The 22,132-nt window shown below is 38.2% G+C and overlaps 1 protein-coding gene across 1 annotated transcript; it reads right to left on the reverse strand.

Moving 5' to 3' along the window:
• Nucleotides 1-16,013: 16,013 nt before the first annotated feature.
• LOC145819886 (UNC93-like protein 3) lies at nt 16,014-19,344 on the reverse strand. The gene is made up of 4 exons (XM_082913841.1): nt 19,237-19,344; nt 17,846-17,980; nt 16,840-16,952; nt 16,014-16,721 (listed from the first exon to the last, which is right to left on the reverse strand). The coding sequence occupies exons 1-4, from the start codon at nt 19,252-19,254 to the stop codon at nt 16,637-16,639; spliced, it is 351 nt and encodes a 116-aa protein (XP_082769967.1). The 5' UTR covers nt 19,255-19,344; the 3' UTR covers nt 16,014-16,636.
• Between the last annotated feature and the right edge of the window lie 2,788 nt (nt 19,345-22,132).

A 22,132-nucleotide genomic window follows, 5' to 3' on the forward strand; every position in this document is an offset into this window, starting at 1 on the left:
TACCGTTTAGCTTTACCGCCGCAGTTGTTCGGAGTACATGACATGTTTCATGTTAGTATGCTTCAGAAGTACGAGCCGGATCCATCGCATGTATTGGATTGGACCGACTTAGAGGTAGATGAGGATTCCTCGTATGAGGAGAGACCGGTACGGGTCTTGGATAGGCGGGAACAAGTCTTGCGAGGCAAGACGATACCTTTGGTGAAGGTTTTGTAGAAACATCACGAAGTGGAGGAAGCCACTTGGAAACGTGAGTTGGAGGTCCGTGAGAAATATCCGGACTTGTTCATTAATATGTAATCATGTATTGGGAATTTTGTTGTATTGATGAACTTTAAGAGCATTGAATATGTCTTAAGTTGTAAAACATTGTATATGTTTTGGTTTATGGAAATTGTTGAATATGCCTTGAAAAAAATGGAAGTTTACTTTAACATTGCATATGTTAATTATGTTCGAAAATGCAAATATATTGTTGGCATTGAATATGTTATAGAATTGTGGAACATGGTATTGGAATTTGTTGAGATTCAAGGAATGCATATTGATAATGCATGTTGTAGCATATGTTGTAATTCGCCTCTAGAAAACAGATGGGATGACCGGTAATGGGTCAAGTTGTTGAGTAATGAATTGTAATATTATTGAGAATTGAGAAATCATATTTTTGAAACCTGTATCTAATTTCGGGGACGAAATTCCTTAAGGGGGGGAGGTTATAGCGATCCCGGTTTTCCCTTTTTCTGTTTAATTGTATTCCGGACTCGGTTCCGTGGATGTGTTATGGTCATATTCTCATTTCTATCCTTTACTCTTTATATTTGAGTTTAGGGTTGTGTTGGGCAGGTTGGAAATAGGTTGGTTGTGTTTAAAAACCAAAGGTTGATGTCCAGATTTTGGCCCTCACGCTCGAGCGGGGCTTTTGACGCTCGAGCGGGCCTTTTGTTGTTGCTTCTCCGCTCGAGCGGGCGTTTTGACGCTCGAGCGTGATTATTCATCTCTCAGCATTTTGTTCTGCAGGTCATCGGATGCCCGAGCGTCCACTTTCACGCTCGAGCGGGGACCATCGTCTGCAAAACTTCTGGAAGTGTGCTTTCGGCGCTCGAGCAGCGCTTTTGACGCTCGAGCATAAGTCCGTATCTGACGCTCGAGCAGGGAATCCCACGCTCGAGCGGACCTGTTTATATATTAGTCCGAATTTCGACTTTTTGGATCACTTTTTCGGTACCTTTTCTCTCTCTAACTTTTCAAAACCTCCATTGGAGAGGTCCTCACTCTAAACTTCAACTTCTCTCTAGGGTTTGATCTAGTTTGAGTGATCTTCTACCTTAGTGTCTTTGTAAAAAGTGTAGAGCTTGGCTTGGGCTACATTTCCATCTGAAAATCTTGGGTTTTGGAGCATTTCGAAATTCTTCATCTTCTCCATTTGGTCTCATCTTTTGAGGTAGGGATAACTACTCATTTTTATGATCTTTGACATAAACTTTTGGTCATTTTGATTTGATGTTGAAGTTGGATACTTTTGGGTGTTAGGGTTTCAAAATGTATAAAAAGGGGTTTTGTTCTTTGGGCCAATACATGTGTATTTTGGGTCTCAAATGGGGTTATTGTTGTTTATTGTTGGTATTTGAGCCTTTGGGTCAATGTTGAGAAAAGAGGGAGAAAAGCCCTAATTTAATGTTATGAATTAATTTGTATAATTAATTTGGAAAGTTATGGAAATATGAAATTGAGTTGGAAATGATGAAATTGGCTTAAAATAAGGTTGAATGGTGGAGTTGGATTTATAAATCGCTCACTTTTGAAATTGTTGATAACCTATCTGTTGATGCATTTATTATCTGTTTAGAAATAATTGCTTTGGGTTATTGGTGGAGGATAGTCTTGAATGTTGTAGACATTACATGATGATTAGGTGAATTAAAACTAATCGATTGAATATATCATTGAATATGACGGTTGGAATAATACATCGAATGTGTGTATTGATTGATCGTGTATATGATAATTGTTTATAGACATTGTATTGTGTGGGAGGAGATAGGGGATGTACTCTATGGTTTGGGAGGAGATAGGGGATGGATTCCTAAACTGGATATTATTTGGAAGGAGATAGGGGATGTACTCCACGGTTTGGGAGGAGATAGGGGATGGACTCCTAAACCGGATATTATTTGGAAGGAGATAGGGGATGGACTCCATTGATACAGCAAATCTGTGTATCATTTGTGAAATATGGAAGTGTTTAATATGAGTTGTTATCTCATGTGAATTGTGAATTATGGAAGTGTTTTATTATGAGTTATACTCTCATTTAAATTGTTGATATTGGAAAGGTTTTTTAACGTGAGTCGTAGTCTCATGGGAATTGTTTGGCCAGGTTCTGAGCCATGTATATAAATTGAAATTGTTAAGTAAAGGAAAAATGGAATGAAACATGGACATACCTGTTATGAAATTGGGTTGTGCTGTATGTTGGCTTATATTGGTTAAACATTTATCAAATGCTAATGTTTTAGTTATTGCTCATATTATGTTTAGCATATCTCTACTGGGCGTTGGCTCACCCTATATAAGACATCATTTTCAGGTTCAGGTGATATGCCACATCCAAGGAAGTAGCTCGGGAGGTTTGAGGCTGATAACTCTTTTTGTTGTCTCTTTTGTATATTACATGTATATCACGCCATGGGCTTATTTTGTGTAAAGAGTTAAAACTCTATTTTTTGTTGAACCCAAGTGTTGACTTGGAAAGTTGTAAGCTTACAGGGCATTTACTTTTGTTGTCAACATGTAATATCTTTTGTAAGAATATTCTGATGAATGGCATTATGTTTTACTCTATTAAGTTTATGGATGTAATGAATGCATGATTTATGGGTTTATTTTGAGGGTGTTACATAACCCCTGTCATCACATTATGTCTACAATTGGACGGAATATGCTGACGTGACACCAAAGTTCATTTGGAATTTCATCTTACCCCCTAAACTATACCTTAAAAATCAATTTGCTTCCCAAATATAAACAAATTAAATTTAAATATTTAATAAATAATTTTTTATCTCAATAATAAAAAAATTAAATCGTAAATAATATATACTTTGCAAAAAAATAATTAAAAAAAAATAAAAATTCTCATTTTGATTTATTTTGAGACTATAAAGCATAGATAATTTGACAAACATGTTGTATCTGTACTGGATACTTACAAATAGAATTTAATTATATGATTAGCCATGTTTTTTTTATATTGTAAATGTAAAAAAAAAAAAAAAAAAAAAGGATACTCTAATGTGTCATCACTGCATCGGTGGACTCAAGTCCCATGGTAACTAGTTGCCAGCCTGATTTAACCCAACTTAAAGGAAGGGACTCACCACCTAACTCTTGTGAAATTCAACCATATGTCACAAACAAGCTTAAAATTCGATCGAAAGATTTCCGCATAGTGTCACTAGAATTACCCAACATTAGCCATGTCCTCTAGATTAATTTTAACATGAATAATTGGCTTCAAATCTTAAAAGTTAGGTGGAGTGGACCCCATGGATAGGCCGTGTTGAACCCTAATGGACTTTTGATACAGTGTTGAGTTTTGAAAGAGAATAGTTGAGGTCATTAGTATAATACCAAAAAATTACGGTGAACATCATCAATGGAGGAATTTTTGTGTTAGTGAAGAGGCATTTTGTGAGGTGGAGGTGATTGGCTTTTATCATGGTTTGAGATCTAATTAATTACTTTTTTTATATTGATAAATTAAATTATTTCTTTTGAGATTTTAAAAATAAAGAAAAATTTACTCACAAATCTCATACGGGGGAATATTGACCCATTTAATTCTAAGAGTTTTCTTATGAACCAATTAGTCATTTTTGTTTTGAAAAATTGTATTCATTTGATTTGATATCATTTGAGATTAAGTAAATGCCTTTTTATGATTTATTTTTCTAATTTTCCGATTCATCTTTGGAATGAGAATTGAAATGTGAGGTGTAGAAGATTCTTTTTGAAGGAATTGGTGGCTGAAGTGTTGGTGTTGAACATGGAAATCTACATTTCTGTTAGTGTGGTTTTTTAGTGTTACATTGGAGTGTTGTATTAGAGTGTTACATTTGAAAAAATACAATAAGGAGTTTTTATGTGTTACATTGATTAGAGTGTTACATTTGGTAAAAAAAAAATACACTAAAGAGTTTTTAAATTTTGTGTGTGTGTGTGTGTGTGTGTGTGTGTTTATTATAATGTGGTTTGATATATGGTATAAGAAATAATGATTTATGAATAAAAAGTTTATTATAATGTGGTTTGATATATAGATGTTTCATTTTAAAACAAAACAGGTATAATTCATAAATTTAAATTTATTTATAAAAATGACATTATCATATTATTTTTGTGAAAAATTTTGCATGAAAAGAGTATATTTATATAAAAAGTTATTCACATGATACTCGCAACTAATAATGTAACAAAAAATTTTACGAATGAAATAATGTTAGTTCACATTTGTTAAGTAGCTAGAACATTTCCAACGGTTCATCTATTTTTCATCAAATTTGAATAAAAGTTCAATTTGATATCAAGTGCTCCAACGGAAATGTTTAAGACTTCATCGAAACACCGATCGACCTGGCGAACGACCAGGCAGATGTCTAGCTATCGACCGGCCAGTGTAATTTTTTCACAAATTTTTATCTTGAGGTGGTCATCTGAGGAGACATCCGGTGGTAAAAATCTAACAGATATGAACAGTGATTTGATGAAAGGCACATCTATCTTCAATTTAATGAAAGATTTGAGAAATCCTGAATTTTATGAAAATTTTGGTGAAGGGTTGGAACAACAAAAAGTGAGTTTTTTTCATCAAATTTAAATTTGATGATCCATTGAAAATGGTCTTAAAGACAAGATATGAACCAACCTAACATATTTTTGTAATTCTTGACTATTTGCCTCCTTAAAGTTTTACCCATTTCTCATTTTGACCATTTAAGTTTGATTTTTTTTCACTTTAACCCTTTATGTTTACAATCCTTCCCACTTTGGCCCTTTAAGTTCGATTTTTCTCATTTTAACCCTTCATATTTGTAATCATTCCCACTTTAGCCCTTCATATTTGTAATCCTTCCTATTTTACTCCTAAACTACCTTTCACCCAAAAAAAGTAACAAAATTAATCACATCAGCTCCATATATGATGTAAAAAATTTACTAAAGATGCAAAAAATAAAAAATAAAAAAATTGAATTTTTTTTAATCTTTCGTGAACTTTTTTTTCAAATTTATTCATAAACATTATTACATTATAAATGAATCAAGATTAGATACAACTAAAAAAATAAAAACAAATTTAACTTCTAAAAAAAAATCTCTAAAGACGAAAAAAAAATGATAGTAAATTTTTCATTTCAGAACTAACAATACAGGGATTTGAGTCAGTAAAATTTTTTCTTTTTTTAGTTAAATTTGTTTTAATTTTTTTAACTTCATCTACTCTCAATACATAATGTAATAATGTTTATGAATAAATTTAGTTAAATTCATTTTAATTTTTTTAACTGCATCTAATCTAAATGCGTCTATAATGTAATAATGTTTATGAATAAATTTAAAAAATAAAATTCACTAAAGACTAAAAAAAAATTCAAATTTTTTTGTTTTTTATTTTTTATTTTTTACTTCTTTAGTGAATTTTTTACATCACACAGGGAGTTGATGTATTAGTGATGTGGCAAATTCTGTTAATTTTTTAGATGGAAGTTGGTATAGGAATAAAGTGAAAAGGATTGCAAATATAAAGAGCCAAAGTAAAATTGATTGCAAACATAAAAAGTCAAAGTGGAAAAAATTAAACTTAAAAGGTCAAAGTGAGAAATATTACAAACATGAAGAGCCAAAGTGAGAAAAATTAAACTTAAAAGGCCAAAGTGGAAAATGGGTGAAACTTTAAGGGGGCAAAATGTAATTTACCCTTTAATTTATGCAGTTGTTCATGTAAGCAAAAACAATCTTTTTCATAAATCAATAAAAATCTAAAAGAGGTAATCTAGGTTCCAATTTAGGCAGGCCTAGCACACAAAAGATGTCTATATTCCACAAAATACTACTTGCACTAATTGCCAACTTTCTCATAGACTCTATTCTCAAATAGAAGAACAATAATGATAATTACATTCAAATTAGCCTTTCAATACTTTTCTTTTGAAGAAACATTAACAGGTGAACATATTTTCTTATTTAATAGATTTCACAGGAAGATACAACTTTCTGAGGCAATCAATGTGTAAGACGTGAATAATACATGTTTTGGCCATAAATATTTATTACGTATCCGGTTGCAAAAAATCAATCAGCACAAGAGAATGCTTTCTCGACCATAAGAGTGAGGAATAGAAACCCGCCAACAGAGATGCAGACTGCAACAAGCATAACCACTAACACAGCATGCAAAGAAATGTAAGGGCTCACAAAAAACACAACTGCGATCGAAACACACTGCCAAACCTTGAGTTGTGCAAATGCTCCTTCCTGTACACCCCAAATATAGCGATCCCGGGTTTACCCTTGTTGTATAGTGATCCGGACATGTGTCCGTGGATGTTGGTAGTTGTTGATTATCTTGTTTACATCCTTTCTTACTTTGTATTTGAGTTATAGGATGTGTTGAGCGGGTTTGTTTCAGGTTGGTTGAGTTTAGAAACCAAAACTAGTTGCCCAGATTTTTGGCCTGTCCGCTCGAGCGGAGGTGTTGGCGCTCGAGCGGGGAATACATCCATCCAGTATCTTGTTGTGCAGTGTTGTGAGCTCGAGCGTAGGGTTGGGAGCTCGAGCGTAGGTCTGGTTCTGCAAAAGTGCTGAGCGAGTGCATTCTGCGCTCGAGCGGGAGGTTGGCCGCTCGAGCGTACGTCTGTGAGTGGCCGCTCGAGCGGGGTGTTTTACGCTCGAGCGTAGACCTGGGTTAAAGTTCCGAAATTGTGACTTTTCAAATCACTTTTCACTTTCTCTTCTCTCTCTTACTTTTCCAAAAAGCCATTTTCAGAGCTTCTCACTCTAGACTCTACCTTCTCTCTTAGTTTTGATCTAGTAAGGATCGTTTACTCACCTTTTGTCTTCACAAAAGTTGTGTTGATCGTCGAGAGCTTCCTTTTGATCTGAAAATTTTGAGGTTTGGAGCATTTTGGTTTTGGTCTTCATCTCCTTTGGGACTCCGAATTTGAGGTAGGGATAACCTACTCCTCTCTATGGGTTTTGTCTTTAAATTTTGGTATTTTGAGATGTTGGGCTTGGTTGGGTAATTTTGAGAAAGTTTGGGGCTTTTGTGTAATTTTACAAAGGTTGGGGTTTCATTCATAATAAACCTAGATGCATGTTTGGCATGAAGAAAATGGAATGATTGTTGAATCATTGATGAAAATGGGACCTAAGGGTTGAAATGGTAATTATGGAAAATGGCCTAATTACATTGTTTAATTAATTGGGATAATTAATTGGTGAGAAATGAGGAAATGAAATGTTGATTGAATATCCATTTGCGCATTTGATTTCTGTTTTAGAAATAACTGCTTGGGGCTATCGGTGGAGGATAGTCGAGATTGTTGTAGACAATGTATGTTGATTAGGCAAACTGAAACTAATCAATGGAATGTGTTATGGAACTTGACAGTTGCTAGAATACATTAATTGTTTGTATTGTGTGATTGTATATAGAACCAATGTGTTTATATACGTTATGTGTAGAGGAGGAGATAGGGGATGTACTCCGCGGTTTAGGGGAAGATAGGGGATGGACCTCTAAACCGGATAGGTATTTGGAGGAGATAGGGGATGTACTCCGTAGACAGAGCTCATATGCTTGTCTAGAGAAGTGAAGATAGAGCTCATATGCTTATCTTTGTGAAGTGAAGTGTGGATACAGCTTGTATGCTTATCTGTGGATATTGTTAATATACATATCTGTTGAGAATGTGGATATAGCTTTTATGCTTATCTGAATGTGAGATATAGTTTTTATACATATCTGTGGAAATGATGATAGAGCTAGCATGCTTATCTGTTGAAAAAGGGAAAATGAAAAGTAATTGGGACTTGTAAGTCGTTGACATAAATATGTAATTTATGTGATTGAATCAGTGTTGACCAACTATCAATTGCTAATGTTTTAGTCATTGTCCATGGTTGGTTTAGTGTATTTCTACTGGGCTGTGGCTCACCCTATATGGGAATATCATTTTCAGGTGCAGGAAGCATGCCACCTCCAAGGACATAGCTGGGAGGCTAGTGGCGGGCATAGTTTCGTCGTTTTACTTTTGATGTATTACATGTAATTTCAAGCCAAGGGCTTAATGTGTAAACGAGTTAGAACTCTTTGCTGTAACCAAGTGTTAACTTGGAAAGCTGTAAGCCCGTAGGGCATTTTGTTATGAGATTAACATGTAATACTTATGTAATTGAACTCGAATGAATGAAAGAATGTGGTGAGTTTATAAGTCTTATTAGATGGGTTTATTGTTATTATTTTGAGGCCGTTACAACTTGGTATCAGAGCCTACCGGGTTCGAATACTTTGGGTACGTGGGAAGTGATTAGGATCACAATGGGTTTGTCTCGCTTGATAGAGACGTAGATGTAGTACCATATGCTATGTGTTTATTTGATAACATGCTTATGTGACTATGTGGGTATGGGATTTAATTTCTAGGATGTTGATTGGATCCTTGAGTTTCTGGGAGTCTTGTTGGAAAAGCACTTGATCAATGCTGTTTCTAACCGGAACTCTAGTAACGTCTCGGGACTATCATTATCCGGAAATGAAGTTCGTAAGTGCTTATGTGTTTATGTGCTTATGTGGAGTGAATTACAGTTGTCCATGTATTAGGACGTGAGTGTATAGTTTCGGCACATTTATGAATGTGCTAATGTTCTGTGTTGCCTTTATTAGGATGTCAGGACGAGGAAGAGGTGCTAGGCGTGGTAGACCTGCGAGGCAGGAAGTACCGTTACAGGGTGAGATTCCGGCAGTGCAGGAGGGAGTTGGGCAGGCCAATGTGGCCGAGCCAGTAGGTCATCAGGCTATGGGTGCCTTGGCCAGAGAGATAGCGGGAGCTCTGGGTATTCTTAGAGCTGGGAATCAGGCAGCTGAGGCAGGGCCTTCCTTCTTGAAGAGGGAGTTCTTCCGGTGTAATCCGGACGAGTTTATCGGGGATCCTAAAGAGCCGCTTAAGGCAGATGAATGGCTCGAACAGACAACGAAGACGTTTGAGATGCTTGGCATCGAGGACGGAGCACTGAAAGTGACCTTGGCATCCTTCCAACTGAAGGGAGATGCGGGTCAATGGTGGAAGTACGAGAAAGCTCGTGTTGGTGGTACTTGGGAGGCGTTTGTGAATGCTTTTCAGGAGAGGTTTTTATCAGCAGTAGCTAGGGAAAAGCTGAGGGATCAGTTTAGCCGGCTTAATCAGCAGGGCTTGTCAGTGGCCGAGTTTGAGGCTACTTTTACCAGTCTGTCTAGGTTTGCACCTGAATTGGTGGCGTCTGAGGAACGCCGTTGCTATGAGTTTGAGCGGAAGTTGAGGCGGGGCCTCAAGTTGAGAATTGGTGGGTCTTATATTCGAGAGTATAGACACTTAGTGGACGCTGCAGCTCATATGGAGCTTATGATGCAGGAGGAGGATGAGGGTCAGAGAGGCTCCAAGAGGAGCCAGGATAGTCAGAGTGATGGCAGGAGGCAGAGGGGTTCTAACCCTCAGCAGTCTCAGGGTGCAGTCTCTAGATCGACCTTTCCAGTGCCTAGTGTAGGCTCGGGGAGAGGCAGTCAGGGAGAATTCACTTGTTACAAGTGTGGCCAGCTGGGTCACAAGGTTTCTGTTTGCCCGCAGAAGGGTGGGGGTCAGAAAGCTGCTTCTCCTTCAGCTAGACCGCCGAGTCAGAGTTTGGGCAGGGGGCAGCTCTTGATTTGTTATCAGTGTGGACAACCTGGGCACATGAAGAGGTTTTGCCCACAGTTGAGTGCCACTTCGGGAGCGTCTGGTTCTAGGCAAACGCAGGGTTTTCAGCCAGCTCAGTCTGTGCAGGCCTCGAGGGCCAATCCGGGAGTTTCGTCATCCCAGTCTGTGCAGCAATCTTTTGCTCCGAGAGGTGAGCAGGTAGACCAGGGGCCTACGGGGCGCGTGTATGCTGTTACCGCGCAGGACTTAGTACCGGCTCCATCAGTAGTGAGAGGTACTTTTCTGTTTTGCAACTCAGTTGCTAATGTGTTGATAGACACGGGTGCATCTCATTCTTTTGTATCTGCTGCATTTGCATCTGTTTTGGAATTGGAGTTAGCACAGTTAGCATCTCCTATTTGTGTGGTATCGCCTTTGGGCGGTGAGTTGATTCTGAAACAGGGTGTTAGAGGATGTGATATAGAGGTCGCCGATTATAGGCTTCCTTTTCCGTTTGTTGTCATGCCCATGAAGGGTTTTGATGTTATTTTGGGTATGGACTGGTTATCGTCATACCGGGCTGTTATTGATTGCTACCGCCAGAGGGTCACGTTATGTACCTTGAGCGGGGAGTGGTTCCATTTCTTGGGAGACCGGGTTGGTAGTGTTTTGCCACCGGGGTATGATTCGCGAGGGCGGAGTGAACTTAGTAGTCTACTTGCTAGTTTTGAGAGTGGTGAGAGTGGTGAAACCCAGCTTTTGTTGCCGAGGGTGGTTTGTGAGTATTCGGATGTTTTTCCCGAAGATCTTGTTAGTTTGCCACCTCACCGAGAGATAGAGTTCTCTATTGATTTAGTGCCTGGTACGGCGCCGATTTCTATGGCACCTTACCGTTTTGCTCCAGCAGAGTTGGTTGAGTTGAAAGTTCAGCTCCAGGAATTGCTAGATAAGGGCTTTGTTCGCCCTAGTGTTTCACCGTGGGGAGCACCGGCACTCTTTGTTAAAAAGAAAGATGGTGCCTTGAGATTGTGTATAGACTACCGGAAGTTGAATCGGGCTACGGTTAAGAATAAGTACCCTATGCCCCGTATAGATGATTTGTTTGACCAGTTGAAGGGTTCCCGTTGTTTCTCTAAGATAGATTTGAGATCGGGTTACCATCAGTTGAGGGTCAGGGAGGAAGATATTCCTAAGACGGCATTCCGTACGCGGTATGGCCATTATGAGTTTTTGGTAATGCCATTCGGGCTTACCAATGCACCGGCAGTCTTTATGGACTTGATGAACCGGATTTTCCGGGAGTTCTTAGACCGATTTGTGGTCGTCTTCGTGGACGACATTCTTATCTATTCGCCTTCTGAGGAGGAGCACGAGGCACACTTGAGAGTGGTGCTTGAGTTACTTAGAGCCCATAGGCTGTATGCCAAGTTTGGGAAGTGTGAGTTCTGGCTGGGGGAAGTCAAGTTCTTAGGCCACGTGGTATCCGGGGAAGGGGTGTCTGTTGATACATCCAAGGTTGAGGCAGTGCAAGATTGGGCACAGCCTAAGAGTGTGTTTGAGATCCGCAGTTTTCTGGGATTAGCTGGGTATTACCGTCGGTTTGTGAAAGATTTCTCCAGGTTGGCGTCACCGTTGACTAGACTGACTCGGAAGGGAGTCAAGTTTGTGTGGAGTGAGACTTGTGAAAAGTCGTTCCAAGAGCTGAAAGTTAGATTGACCGCCGCACGGTGTTGATTATTCCGGAGAGAGGGTTGGGTTATGCGGTTTATTGTGATGCCTCACGAGAGGGTTTGGGTTGTGTGTTGATGCAGGAGGGAAAAGTGGTAGCTTATGGCTCACGTCAGTTGAAAATACACGAGAAGAATTACCCCACACACGACCTAGAGTTAGCAGCTGTGATCTTTGCCTTGAAAATCTGGAGGCACTACCTTTATGGTGAGAGGTTCGAGGTATTCTCGGATCATAAGAGTTTGAAGTATCTGTTTACACAGAGAGACTTGAATCTGAGGCAGAGGAGATGGATGGAGTTCATCGAGGATTATGATTTTGAGTTGCATTATCATCCGGGAAAGGCCAATGTTGTGGCCGATGCCCTTAGTAGGAAAACCATTAGTGATGTAGCTTGTATAGCCATCCGGGAATGGGTGATGTTGGGAGCACTTGGCGAGTTTGATTTGCTACTGGGCGAATCTGTTGAGGCTGCGGCCTTGTTTTCTGTTGTTGCGCAGCCTACACTTGTGGTTAGAGTGTTAGAGGCACAGAGAGGTGACTTTGAGGTAGAATCCCTCCGAGAGAAGATCTCCAGTGGGAAAGTTGAGAAGGGTTTGACGGTGTATCCCGACCTGAGTGTGAGATACCGAGACCGTGTGTTTGTACCGGAGTCTTGCCGAGAGGAAGTACTCCGAGAGTTTCATCATTCGCGCCTTGCGGTGCATCCGGGAGGTACGAAGATGTATCAGGATTTGAGCCGCCAGTTTTGGTGGCGGGGTATGAAAAGAGATGTGGCTGTTTTCGTATCGAAGTGCCTTACTTGCCAGCAAGTGAAGGCCGAGCATCAGAGGCCAGCGGGTTTGTTGCAACCCTTGCCTATTGCCGAGTGGAAGTGGGAGCATGTCACTATGGACTTCGTTGTAGGTCTTCCGAGGACTCAGCGGGGTAGTGATGCTATTTGGGTGGTTGTAGACCGGTTGACTAAGTCGGCGCACTTTATTCCTATGCGCGTGAGAGATTCGGTAGATCATCTTGCCGATTTGTATATTCGGGACGTAGTGAGATTGCACGGGGTCCCAGTGACGATTGTCTCAGATAGAGATCCTCGTTTTACTGCCAGGTTGTGGCAGAGTTTGCAGAGTGCCTTGGGCACTAAGTTGACCTTTAGTACGGCTTATCATCCTCAGACTGACGGGCAGTCCGAGCGTACTATTCAGATCCTCGAGGATATGCTTCGGGGTTGTGTCCTGGACTTCAGTGGGACGTGGGAGAGGCACTTGCCATTGGTAGAGTTTGCCTACAACAACAGTTTTCAGTCTAGCATCGGTATGGCACCGTTTGAGGCCTTGTATGGCCGACCGTGTAGGTCTCCAGTTTGTTGGGCCGAGGTGGGTGATGCACCTTTGTTGGGTCCGGAGTTGGTTAGGGAGACGACGGAGAAAGTTGAGCTTATCCGTAGGAGGCTTGTTACAGCCCAGAGTCGACAAAAGAGTTATGCCGATCGTAGGAGGAGGCCTTTGGCGTTTGAGGTAGGTGATCATGTCTTTCTGAAGATATCACCTAGGCGAGGCCTGATGAGGTTTGGGAAGAGTGGGAAATTATCCCCTCGGTTTATTGGTCCTTTTGAGATCCTTGAGAGGATTGGCGAGGTTGCTTATCGGTTAGCCTTACCGCCGCAGTTGTCCGGAGTACATGACGTGTTTCATGTGAGTATGCTTCGGAAGTATGAGCCAGATCCATCACATGTGTTGGATTGGAGCGATTTAGAGGTAGATGAGGATGCCTCGTATGAGGAGAGACCGGTTCGGGTCTTGGATAGGCGGGATCAGGTCCTGCGTGGCAAGACCATTCCTTTGGTGAAAGTCTTGTGGAAACATCACGGAGTGGAGGAAGCCACTTGGGAACGTGAGTTGGAAGTCCGTGAGAAATATCCGGACTTGTTTGCTGCTATGTAATCTTGTATTTAAATTTTACTTTTTGTTGAACTTAAGAGCTTTTATATATGTCTTAAGTTGTGAAACATTGAAAATGTTTTGGTTATTGGAAGTATGTTTGGAACTTGCCTCATATGGAAGTTGAATGTAACACTATATATGTTGAATATATTGTTAACATTGGAAAGTTAGTGCATAATGTTGGTGCATGTTAATAATACATATGTTGTTTACATATTGTGATATGTCTCTTGTTAAAGGGATGGGATGACCGGTAATGGGTCGAATTGTTGAATGTTAAAATGTAACATTGTTTAAAATGGAGGAGAACTTGTTTTTGAAAACTTGTGTTTAATTTCGGGGACGAAATTCTTTAAGGGGGGGAGGTTATAGCGATCCCGGGTTTACCCTTGTTGTATAGTGATCCGGACATGTGTCCGTGGATGTTGGTAGTTGTTGATTATCTTGTTTACATCCTTTCTTACTTTGTATTTGAGTTATAGGATGTGTTGAGCGGGTTTGTTTCAGGTTGGTTGAGTTTAGAAACCAAAACTAGTTGCCCAGATTTTTGGCCTGTCCGCTCGAGCGGAGGTGTTGGCGCTCGAGCGGGGAATACATCCATCCAGTATCTTGTTGTGCAGTGTTGTGAGCTCGAGCGTAGGGTTGGGAGCTCGAGCGTAGGTCTGGTTCTGCAAAAGTGCTGAGCGAGTGCATTCTGCGCTCGAGCGGGAGGTTGGCCGCTCGAGCGTACGTCTGTGAGTGGCCGCTCGAGCGGGGTGTTTTACGCTCGAGCGTAGACCTGGGTTAAAGTTCCGAAATTGTGACTTTTCAAATCACTTTTCACTTTCTCTTCTCTCTCTTACTTTTCCAAAAAGCCATTTTCAGAGCTTCTCACTCTAGACTCTACCTTCTCTCTTAGTTTTGATCTAGTAAGGATCGTTTACTCACCTTTTGTCTTCACAAAAGTTGTGTTGATCGTCGAGAGCTTCCTTTTGATCTGAAAATTTTGAGGTTTGGAGCATTTTGGTTTTGGTCTTCATCTCCTTTGGGACTCCGAATTTGAGGTAGGGATAACCTACTCCTCTCTATGGGTTTTGTCTTTAAATTTTGGTATTTTGAGATGTTGGGCTTGGTTGGGTAATTTTGAGAAAGTTTGGGGCTTTTGTGTAATTTTACAAAGGTTGGGGTTTCATTCATAATAAACCTAGATGCATGTTTGGCATGAAGAAAATGGAATGATTGTTGAATCATTGATGAAAATGGGACCTAAGGGTTGAAATGGTAATTATGGAAAATGGCCTAATTACATTGTTTAATTAATTGGGATAATTAATTGGTGAGAAATGAGGAAATGAAATGTTGATTGAATATCCATTTGCGCATTTGATTTCTGTTTTAGAAATAACTGCTTGGGGCTATCGGTGGAGGATAGTCGAGATTGTTGTAGACAATGTATGTTGATTAGGCAAACTGAAACTAATCAATGGAATGTGTTATGGAACTTGACAGTTGCTAGAATACATTAATTGTTTGTATTGTGTGATTGTATATAGAACCAATGTGTTTATATACGTTATGTGTAGAGGAGGAGATAGGGGATGTACTCCGCGGTTTAGGGGAAGATAGGGGATGGACCTCTAAACCGGATAGGTATTTGGAGGAGATAGGGGATGTACTCCGTAGACAGAGCTCATATGCTTGTCTAGAGAAGTGAAGATAGAGCTCATATGCTTATCTTTGTGAAGTGAAGTGTGGATACAGCTTGTATGCTTATCTGTGGATATTGTTAATATACATATCTGTTGAGAATGTGGATATAGCTTTTATGCTTATCTGAATGTGAGATATAGTTTTTATACATATCTGTGGAAATGATGATAGAGCTAGCATGCTTATCTGTTGAAAAAGGGAAAATGAAAAGTAATTGGGACTTGTAAGTCGTTGACATAAATATGTAATTTATGTGATTGAATCAGTGTTGACCAACTATCAATTGCTAATGTTTTAGTCATTGTCCATGGTTGGTTTAGTGTATTTCTACTGGGCTGTGGCTCACCCTATATGGGAATATCATTTTCAGGTGCAGGAAGCATGCCACCTCCAAGGACATAGCTGGGAGGCTAGTGGCGGGCATAGTTTCGTCGTTTTACTTTTGATGTATTACATGTAATTTCAAGCCAAGGGCTTAATGTGTAAACGAGTTAGAACTCTTTGCTGTAACCAAGTGTTAACTTGGAAAGCTGTAAGCCCGTAGGGCATTTTGTTATGAGATTAACATGTAATACTTATGTAATTGAACTCGAATGAATGAAAGAATGTGGTGAGTTTATAAGTCTTATTAGATGGGTTTATTGTTATTATTTTGAGGCCGTTACACCAAAAGTAACATTTGAGAATTAAATGCAAGTGCATTTGCACAAAGAAACGACCAAGAAAAAATGAGGGCCAAATATCTTTAATATACTTGAATGAGAAATAAATTAGACATAAGTATGAAAATCATTAAGATAACTAACATTATAAAGGAGAGTACAACACACAAAAGTCAATTTTCTCCTATTTGTTTAATTGTTCAATTAGGAGAACACTTGTGGAACCCATATCTTTAACTTTCCTAAAGGAAAAAGTTCTCCTAATTTCCTTCAATATATGGAATTTACATCTCAAGAATCTCAATATACCTTGTCTTCAACCATAAAACATACGTTTTCACAATTACATCCACTGATTTATTTATTTTTTTTATAAATAAAAAAATACATAGTTTCATCCCACCTGCCTCTCAATTAGATCCCCCAAGCACGAACACCTCTAAGAAGATAATGTGTCGGATGCACGTCCAAATGTGTCATTAATTTTATTATTTTTTTATATTTTTTAGATCTAGACACGCTTTGGACACACGTCCATCACTTATTCATACACTCAACTCAAGGCATGCACTTCTCGTGTCAACACTTACGTGAAAAAGAGTATAAATCAAACTAAAAAAGGCTTAGTAAAACAAACAAAATAAATCACTACCATATCATGCTTAAAGAGCATCCCAAGCAAAGCATTAAGCTATGTGTTGAATATTCCATCCCCAATTCCCAATGTGACTGCCATGAGAAGGGGGTGTAAAATGCCGAGTACTCCACTAGTTACGCTGCACAATGGCACAGTTAACAAGAACTAATAAAGTCATAGTAGTTTCAAATCAAATATATATAATTAAAAACTTTAGATTCTAAATAACTTTAATTGGAATCGACAAGAAACCTAACCTGTACTTCAGTAGAAGCCAAAGCAGTACAATTAACTGAATGAAAGCTCCAGCACAAACTATTAGAGTGATTGACTTGAGACCAGAGGTGAGTCGACCCATAGCCAGCGAACACTGACTCATATTACAGATATAAACTGAGTTTGAAAAACTTAATGAAACAAACAAATGACAAATTATAAAACAAAGATGGTTTTCCTGAGTTTTTAACTTTTAACGAACTTGAGGTGTAATAGTATTTACATCCTATGCCACATTATTATTGAATAATTTCCTATAAAACATATGAGGCTAGAGATCATAGCAGAGATTGTGAGTAATAACTTGAATGCACATACCGTGGGAAAAATAAGATTATGGAACAGAACACAGGATATGATTATCCATCCATATTATCCATGTGAAGTACCACCAGGGCAATAAATGAAATTTTGTATATTGTTGCAAACACACAACACAACTCATAGAAAATAAATATGGAAAAGGATATATATTATTTTTTATTCTTGTTGCTTACAAAAGGAAAGGGTAAATGAAATTTAAAGTTGTTCACTCAATTCATTTTTATTTCTCCAACTCAACAAGAAAGAGACGAAGAACATGCCTTGTCAAAATTAATGTACGTAAAACAGAAACAGGCTCACCAAGTGAGCTAATTCATGTAAACCATTCCATAAAGCTACTCATTTCTGCAATGCCATACTTACAATTGCATCAAAAGCCCCATACACTGCCATAGCACCACCTACACCAGACTTACCAAGTGCAAGTTCCGCAATGTACTTGGTGTATTCAGCCCTAAAATTGTAATGCGTTCCATGCTTAATTGAAGAAAATGTTACAATGTATATAGTGCACAAATTGAATGGTCAAAGGACAATAAAAAAGTAAAATGTCACAAGTTAATCAACAATTACCATACAAATGCTTGTTGTAAGGCTGAATATGCAATAAGGGGGATGATTAATAGCATTCGTAAGCCAAACAATGGAAGAGTAGAAACTGACAGAAGAATCTGGTAAAGTCTCTTCTCCTTTAGCATCCCTCTTTTGTAAGAAGCACATGAGTATGGTACCTAAGGTCATACTACAAACAAACACAATATATAGTAAAGTTGTGCCACTGCCACTGGTAGTTCCCCCCTGCAATGATGTGAAAGAAAGAATAACAAATTAAAGATGCGAGTGTTTTAAAAGAATTAAAAAATCATAGATTCTAACACTGAGGTAGAATCTACAATGCTTCAAATTTTCCACAACCAAATGAAAGATAGTGGAATATTGCTGTCAAGGATGGCACTACATAGGATTAAAGGTGTGCCATTGAATATCCTTATTCATTTTTTTTAATACAAGTAATTTATGTATATTTTAATATTTTATTTGCCATCTTAAAAATATATATATTGAACAACCCAAGAAACACATACACTTCTTGACAATACTAAGAAGGTGCGCATCCGTGTTCGATGCATGTCCGGCACCAGCACTCATTGGACACTATTTGACGTGTTGGATACTGTATCAACTTTTTTTTTAGACCTTGATACCCTTCAGATACTTGGGTAGAGGTGCGAAGGATTCGCAGAATGGAACGGTCAAGTTTGTCAACTTGAAAAAATTTTCTAACAAAAGGAATGCCAAAAATGGGAGCCAACCATGTCGAAAACTCGATAGCTCTAATTGTTGACATGGCTATACAATTGTTTCCCACGATTAGACAACTACTCCAATGGGCTATGCCACTCAAACCAACTAAGGGAAGTCATTCCTCTTGAAACTCTCTTCGTTGATTGATTTCGAGACTATCAAAAAAGGTTTGGGACCCTTGATTTTATCCCTTTTTTAAAATTAAAAAAAAACCATCATTAAAACGTCCACCAAAGAAATTATTAAAGAAACAAAAGAAAAAGGGAAAGCCTCCCTTAGCCAAAGAGGGGGAAAAAAGGAAATAAAAATCATTCACTTTATAATAAATAGGACTCTTCTCATCTTTCTGCCATCTTCATTTTTCAGTGCTAACTTATAGCTAAAATTGCATTAGAGATGCAAAAGAGAAATTTAACACTAAATCATTTTTTTCGGACAATGAAGGTCAGAGTTTCTCGAGTGTAATGCAAGTATTAATAACTAAATCTATGGTAATGAATTGGTACTGGTAATACAACAAACAACATAGAAAAATATAGGACATGGAAATCACCTTGGAATCACAAGCATGCACACACCGTTCCATCTTTCAATAGAAAAAGAGACATGAGGTTTCCAACGAACAGCAAAATTCAATAAAAAAAATGAAGATTATTCCAGATGAACAACATCCATACAAAACAAATTGAATATATTCTTATTAGAACCAAAGATCATTAAAATTTTCATCAAAAACTAAAATGCAGCACTTGGTGACCTGCAAACATTCCCCAAAATTCTCCATTGAAGTTACCAATCACGTTTCCTTCTTCTAAGTTTAAATCATGTGCATGACTGCGTGCTGTAGAAGTAAGATATGTACCATGATGGAATATAATGTCGTTAGGGAAAAAGTAATGTACTTATTACATCATCAAACACAACAAAGTGATGAACCAAATCTAAAAGATGGACTTGTACCTCCACAACCCATATTATTGAAGCAGAAAATCCCAGGTACAAGGAAGCTGGAACCATCATGTACCTACCACAAGAACATTCATTTTTAAGTATATACAACTTCATCAATTTGACGAACATAATAGGGCTCTATTAAATATGCGTCCACATCATTATTTAGTACAATACTGACAAGCATAAGAATGTTTTCTCGAGTCAGAGAGCAACCACTTTGCGCAAATAGTGGAAAGACAAGGTCTACATCTAGTCTTACCCTCCCAAGTCCCAAACCACATGGACTTTTAGTCTCATGAAAATCACTCAAATATTTTGGGAGCAGTTCCACTCAAGACTTCATCCTATCTCTCAAGACTTCATTTTGTGGGCTCCATGTAACCAAGGAAGGTGATCCAAACCGCTCATCTTGTATGGCCAATAGAGCAGGACATCTATGCAAAAAATTAACTTTATTGAATACCGATAAGCATACTAACTTATCATATTTTGTCGTATAGGATCAATGGTTTTTATTAAGATTCATATGTACCATCCATTTCATAAGATGAAACACGATTAGTTAGTGTATCGATCGATGTCCGATCAAGCTAAATTTTTCTAAATATATTCTTCTCTTTGAACTACGAGATGAATGGTTCAAATCACAACACTACGGAGCCTACAAAATAGAGTCCTGAGGGAGTATGGAGAAGATGTAGTCTTGAGAGGAGCCTAGTCCCGAAAAATTTTAGATATTTCACCACCTATCAGTGCAAAGGCACAATCACAGAAACATAAAAATAATAGGTGTCAAAAAAAAAAAAAACAAGGCATAGGCAGTGGGCAAGGCCCAATTTAAACAATTGTCGTTCCTAAAGATTTCTGTCTGATCAAAAACTATTCATAATTTCTAAAATTCTACTTGGGCTTTCTTTCACAATTCTTTCCTCCCAACGAGCTTTCGATTTTATTCCAAGTATCTAATAAAACAATTGTCTCCTTAGTCAAATGCCTTTCTAGGGGATTTCGAATTCTATTCAAAATTGAAGATTTGATCACCACTTCCTTATCAACCATTTTTTATAAAAGTCGAAATTTCCCCTAAAGTCAATGACTTAAAGATTCTTCTTCGATCATCCACCTTCCATAATCTCCGAGGCTGTACTTAAGTTGGAAAGTTCCTTTTTTTTTAGAAGTTATTCTTTAATAACATGTTTTCTTGGGGATTTAAATTTTAAAAAGGCAATCATTCTTTTCTTTTTCCTCTTCTTCTCTGATCACTAAGGTAAGAACCCAAATTTAAACTCAAATTCTTTAAAATTGGGAAACCACCCCCTTTATTTACTACTGATTACTCAAATCATGATCAAAATATGAATCACTGCCTAAATTGAAACCCCCAAATCTTTGTAACTGCATCATTGCCCCCAAATAACTCAGATTCCCACAGAATCAAATCACTACCACGTCAAACTCCCCAAACTTTGGGAATGAAATCACTGTCTTTCTCGTTGTTAGATCGCTGGAATCAAATCAAACCACTTCCAAAATATCACATAAGCACATAATTTGCATTCATGCCTATTTGGGGGGTAGCGCTGCCCTGTCCTAATTTAGAAGACAGACCTAGGATTCACTAAATCATTCAACGAGGCAATAATACAATCCTGGAAAGGAGGGTATCCTGCCCTAGTTTGGAAGCTGTTAATGCTCTCTCCATGCAAAAGGAGGTAAGTTTGGTTAAAAAAGGGCACATCAGTTGTTACTATCAATATACCACTCCTTCCGCAAGGGAATGATCAAACAGTACTAGTAGCATAGTCTCATGCTTGCCTTATTGACACAACATAACCCACGAATAGTGTCTGGGATACTATGCAACAAACCCGAGGATAGGTGAATGGAACTAATCAATTTTGTTTAACACTTACCATTGGATCTCGAAGTCATCGTCATCATCCATTGGGTGATAGTTGCCCGACCAAGGGAATTCTGAGGAATTTAAAGGATTCCTACCAGAGTGATCAATCTAAACAATTGTCTTTCCATTACTTATTGTTTCCCGAAATGTGCCTCAATTTGTTTTCAAAAGTGCATGATCAAATTTCAACTTCTATTTTTTTCAAAATCCTTTTTCAAAATAAAGTGCCATTTTTTTTTATTTAAAATTTCAATGTTTCCCTTTCCTCTTTTTTTTCGAAAGTTTTGAGGAGTTCTAATTTTATTCCAAGGAATCAACCAAACGATCACCCTTTAGCCATGTATCTTGTACAGGATCCAAAATTTTATTCGAAATGAGAGACTCGGTCATTACTTCCTTCTCTAACATTTCTCCATAAAATTAAGGTTCCCTCAAAGTCAGTGGCCCAAAGGTTTTTACCTGATGAAAAGAACTTTCCGTAATTTCGGAACTCTATTCAAATTTTATTTTCAAAAAATTTCCAAAGAATTTTAGATCTTATTCCAAGAAATCAATCAAACAGTCACCTTATAGTCAAATGTCTTCTAAGGAAATTCAAAATTTCACTTCAAAGTGAAAGACTCGGTCATCACCTCCTCATCAACACTTTTCCATAAAATCAAATTTCCTCTAAAGTCAAAAACCTAAGGATTTCTGTCTGATCAAAAACTTTCCATAATTTTTAAAATTCTACTCGGGTTTTCTTTCACAATTCTTTCCTCCCAACGAGCTCTCGATCTTATTTCAAG

This window comes from Camellia sinensis, chromosome 2, assembly GCF_055761805.1.
Source record: "Camellia sinensis isolate YWXY chromosome 2, ASM5576180v1, whole genome shotgun sequence".
NCBI classification, from domain to species: Eukaryota; Viridiplantae; Streptophyta; class Magnoliopsida; order Ericales; family Theaceae; genus Camellia; species Camellia sinensis.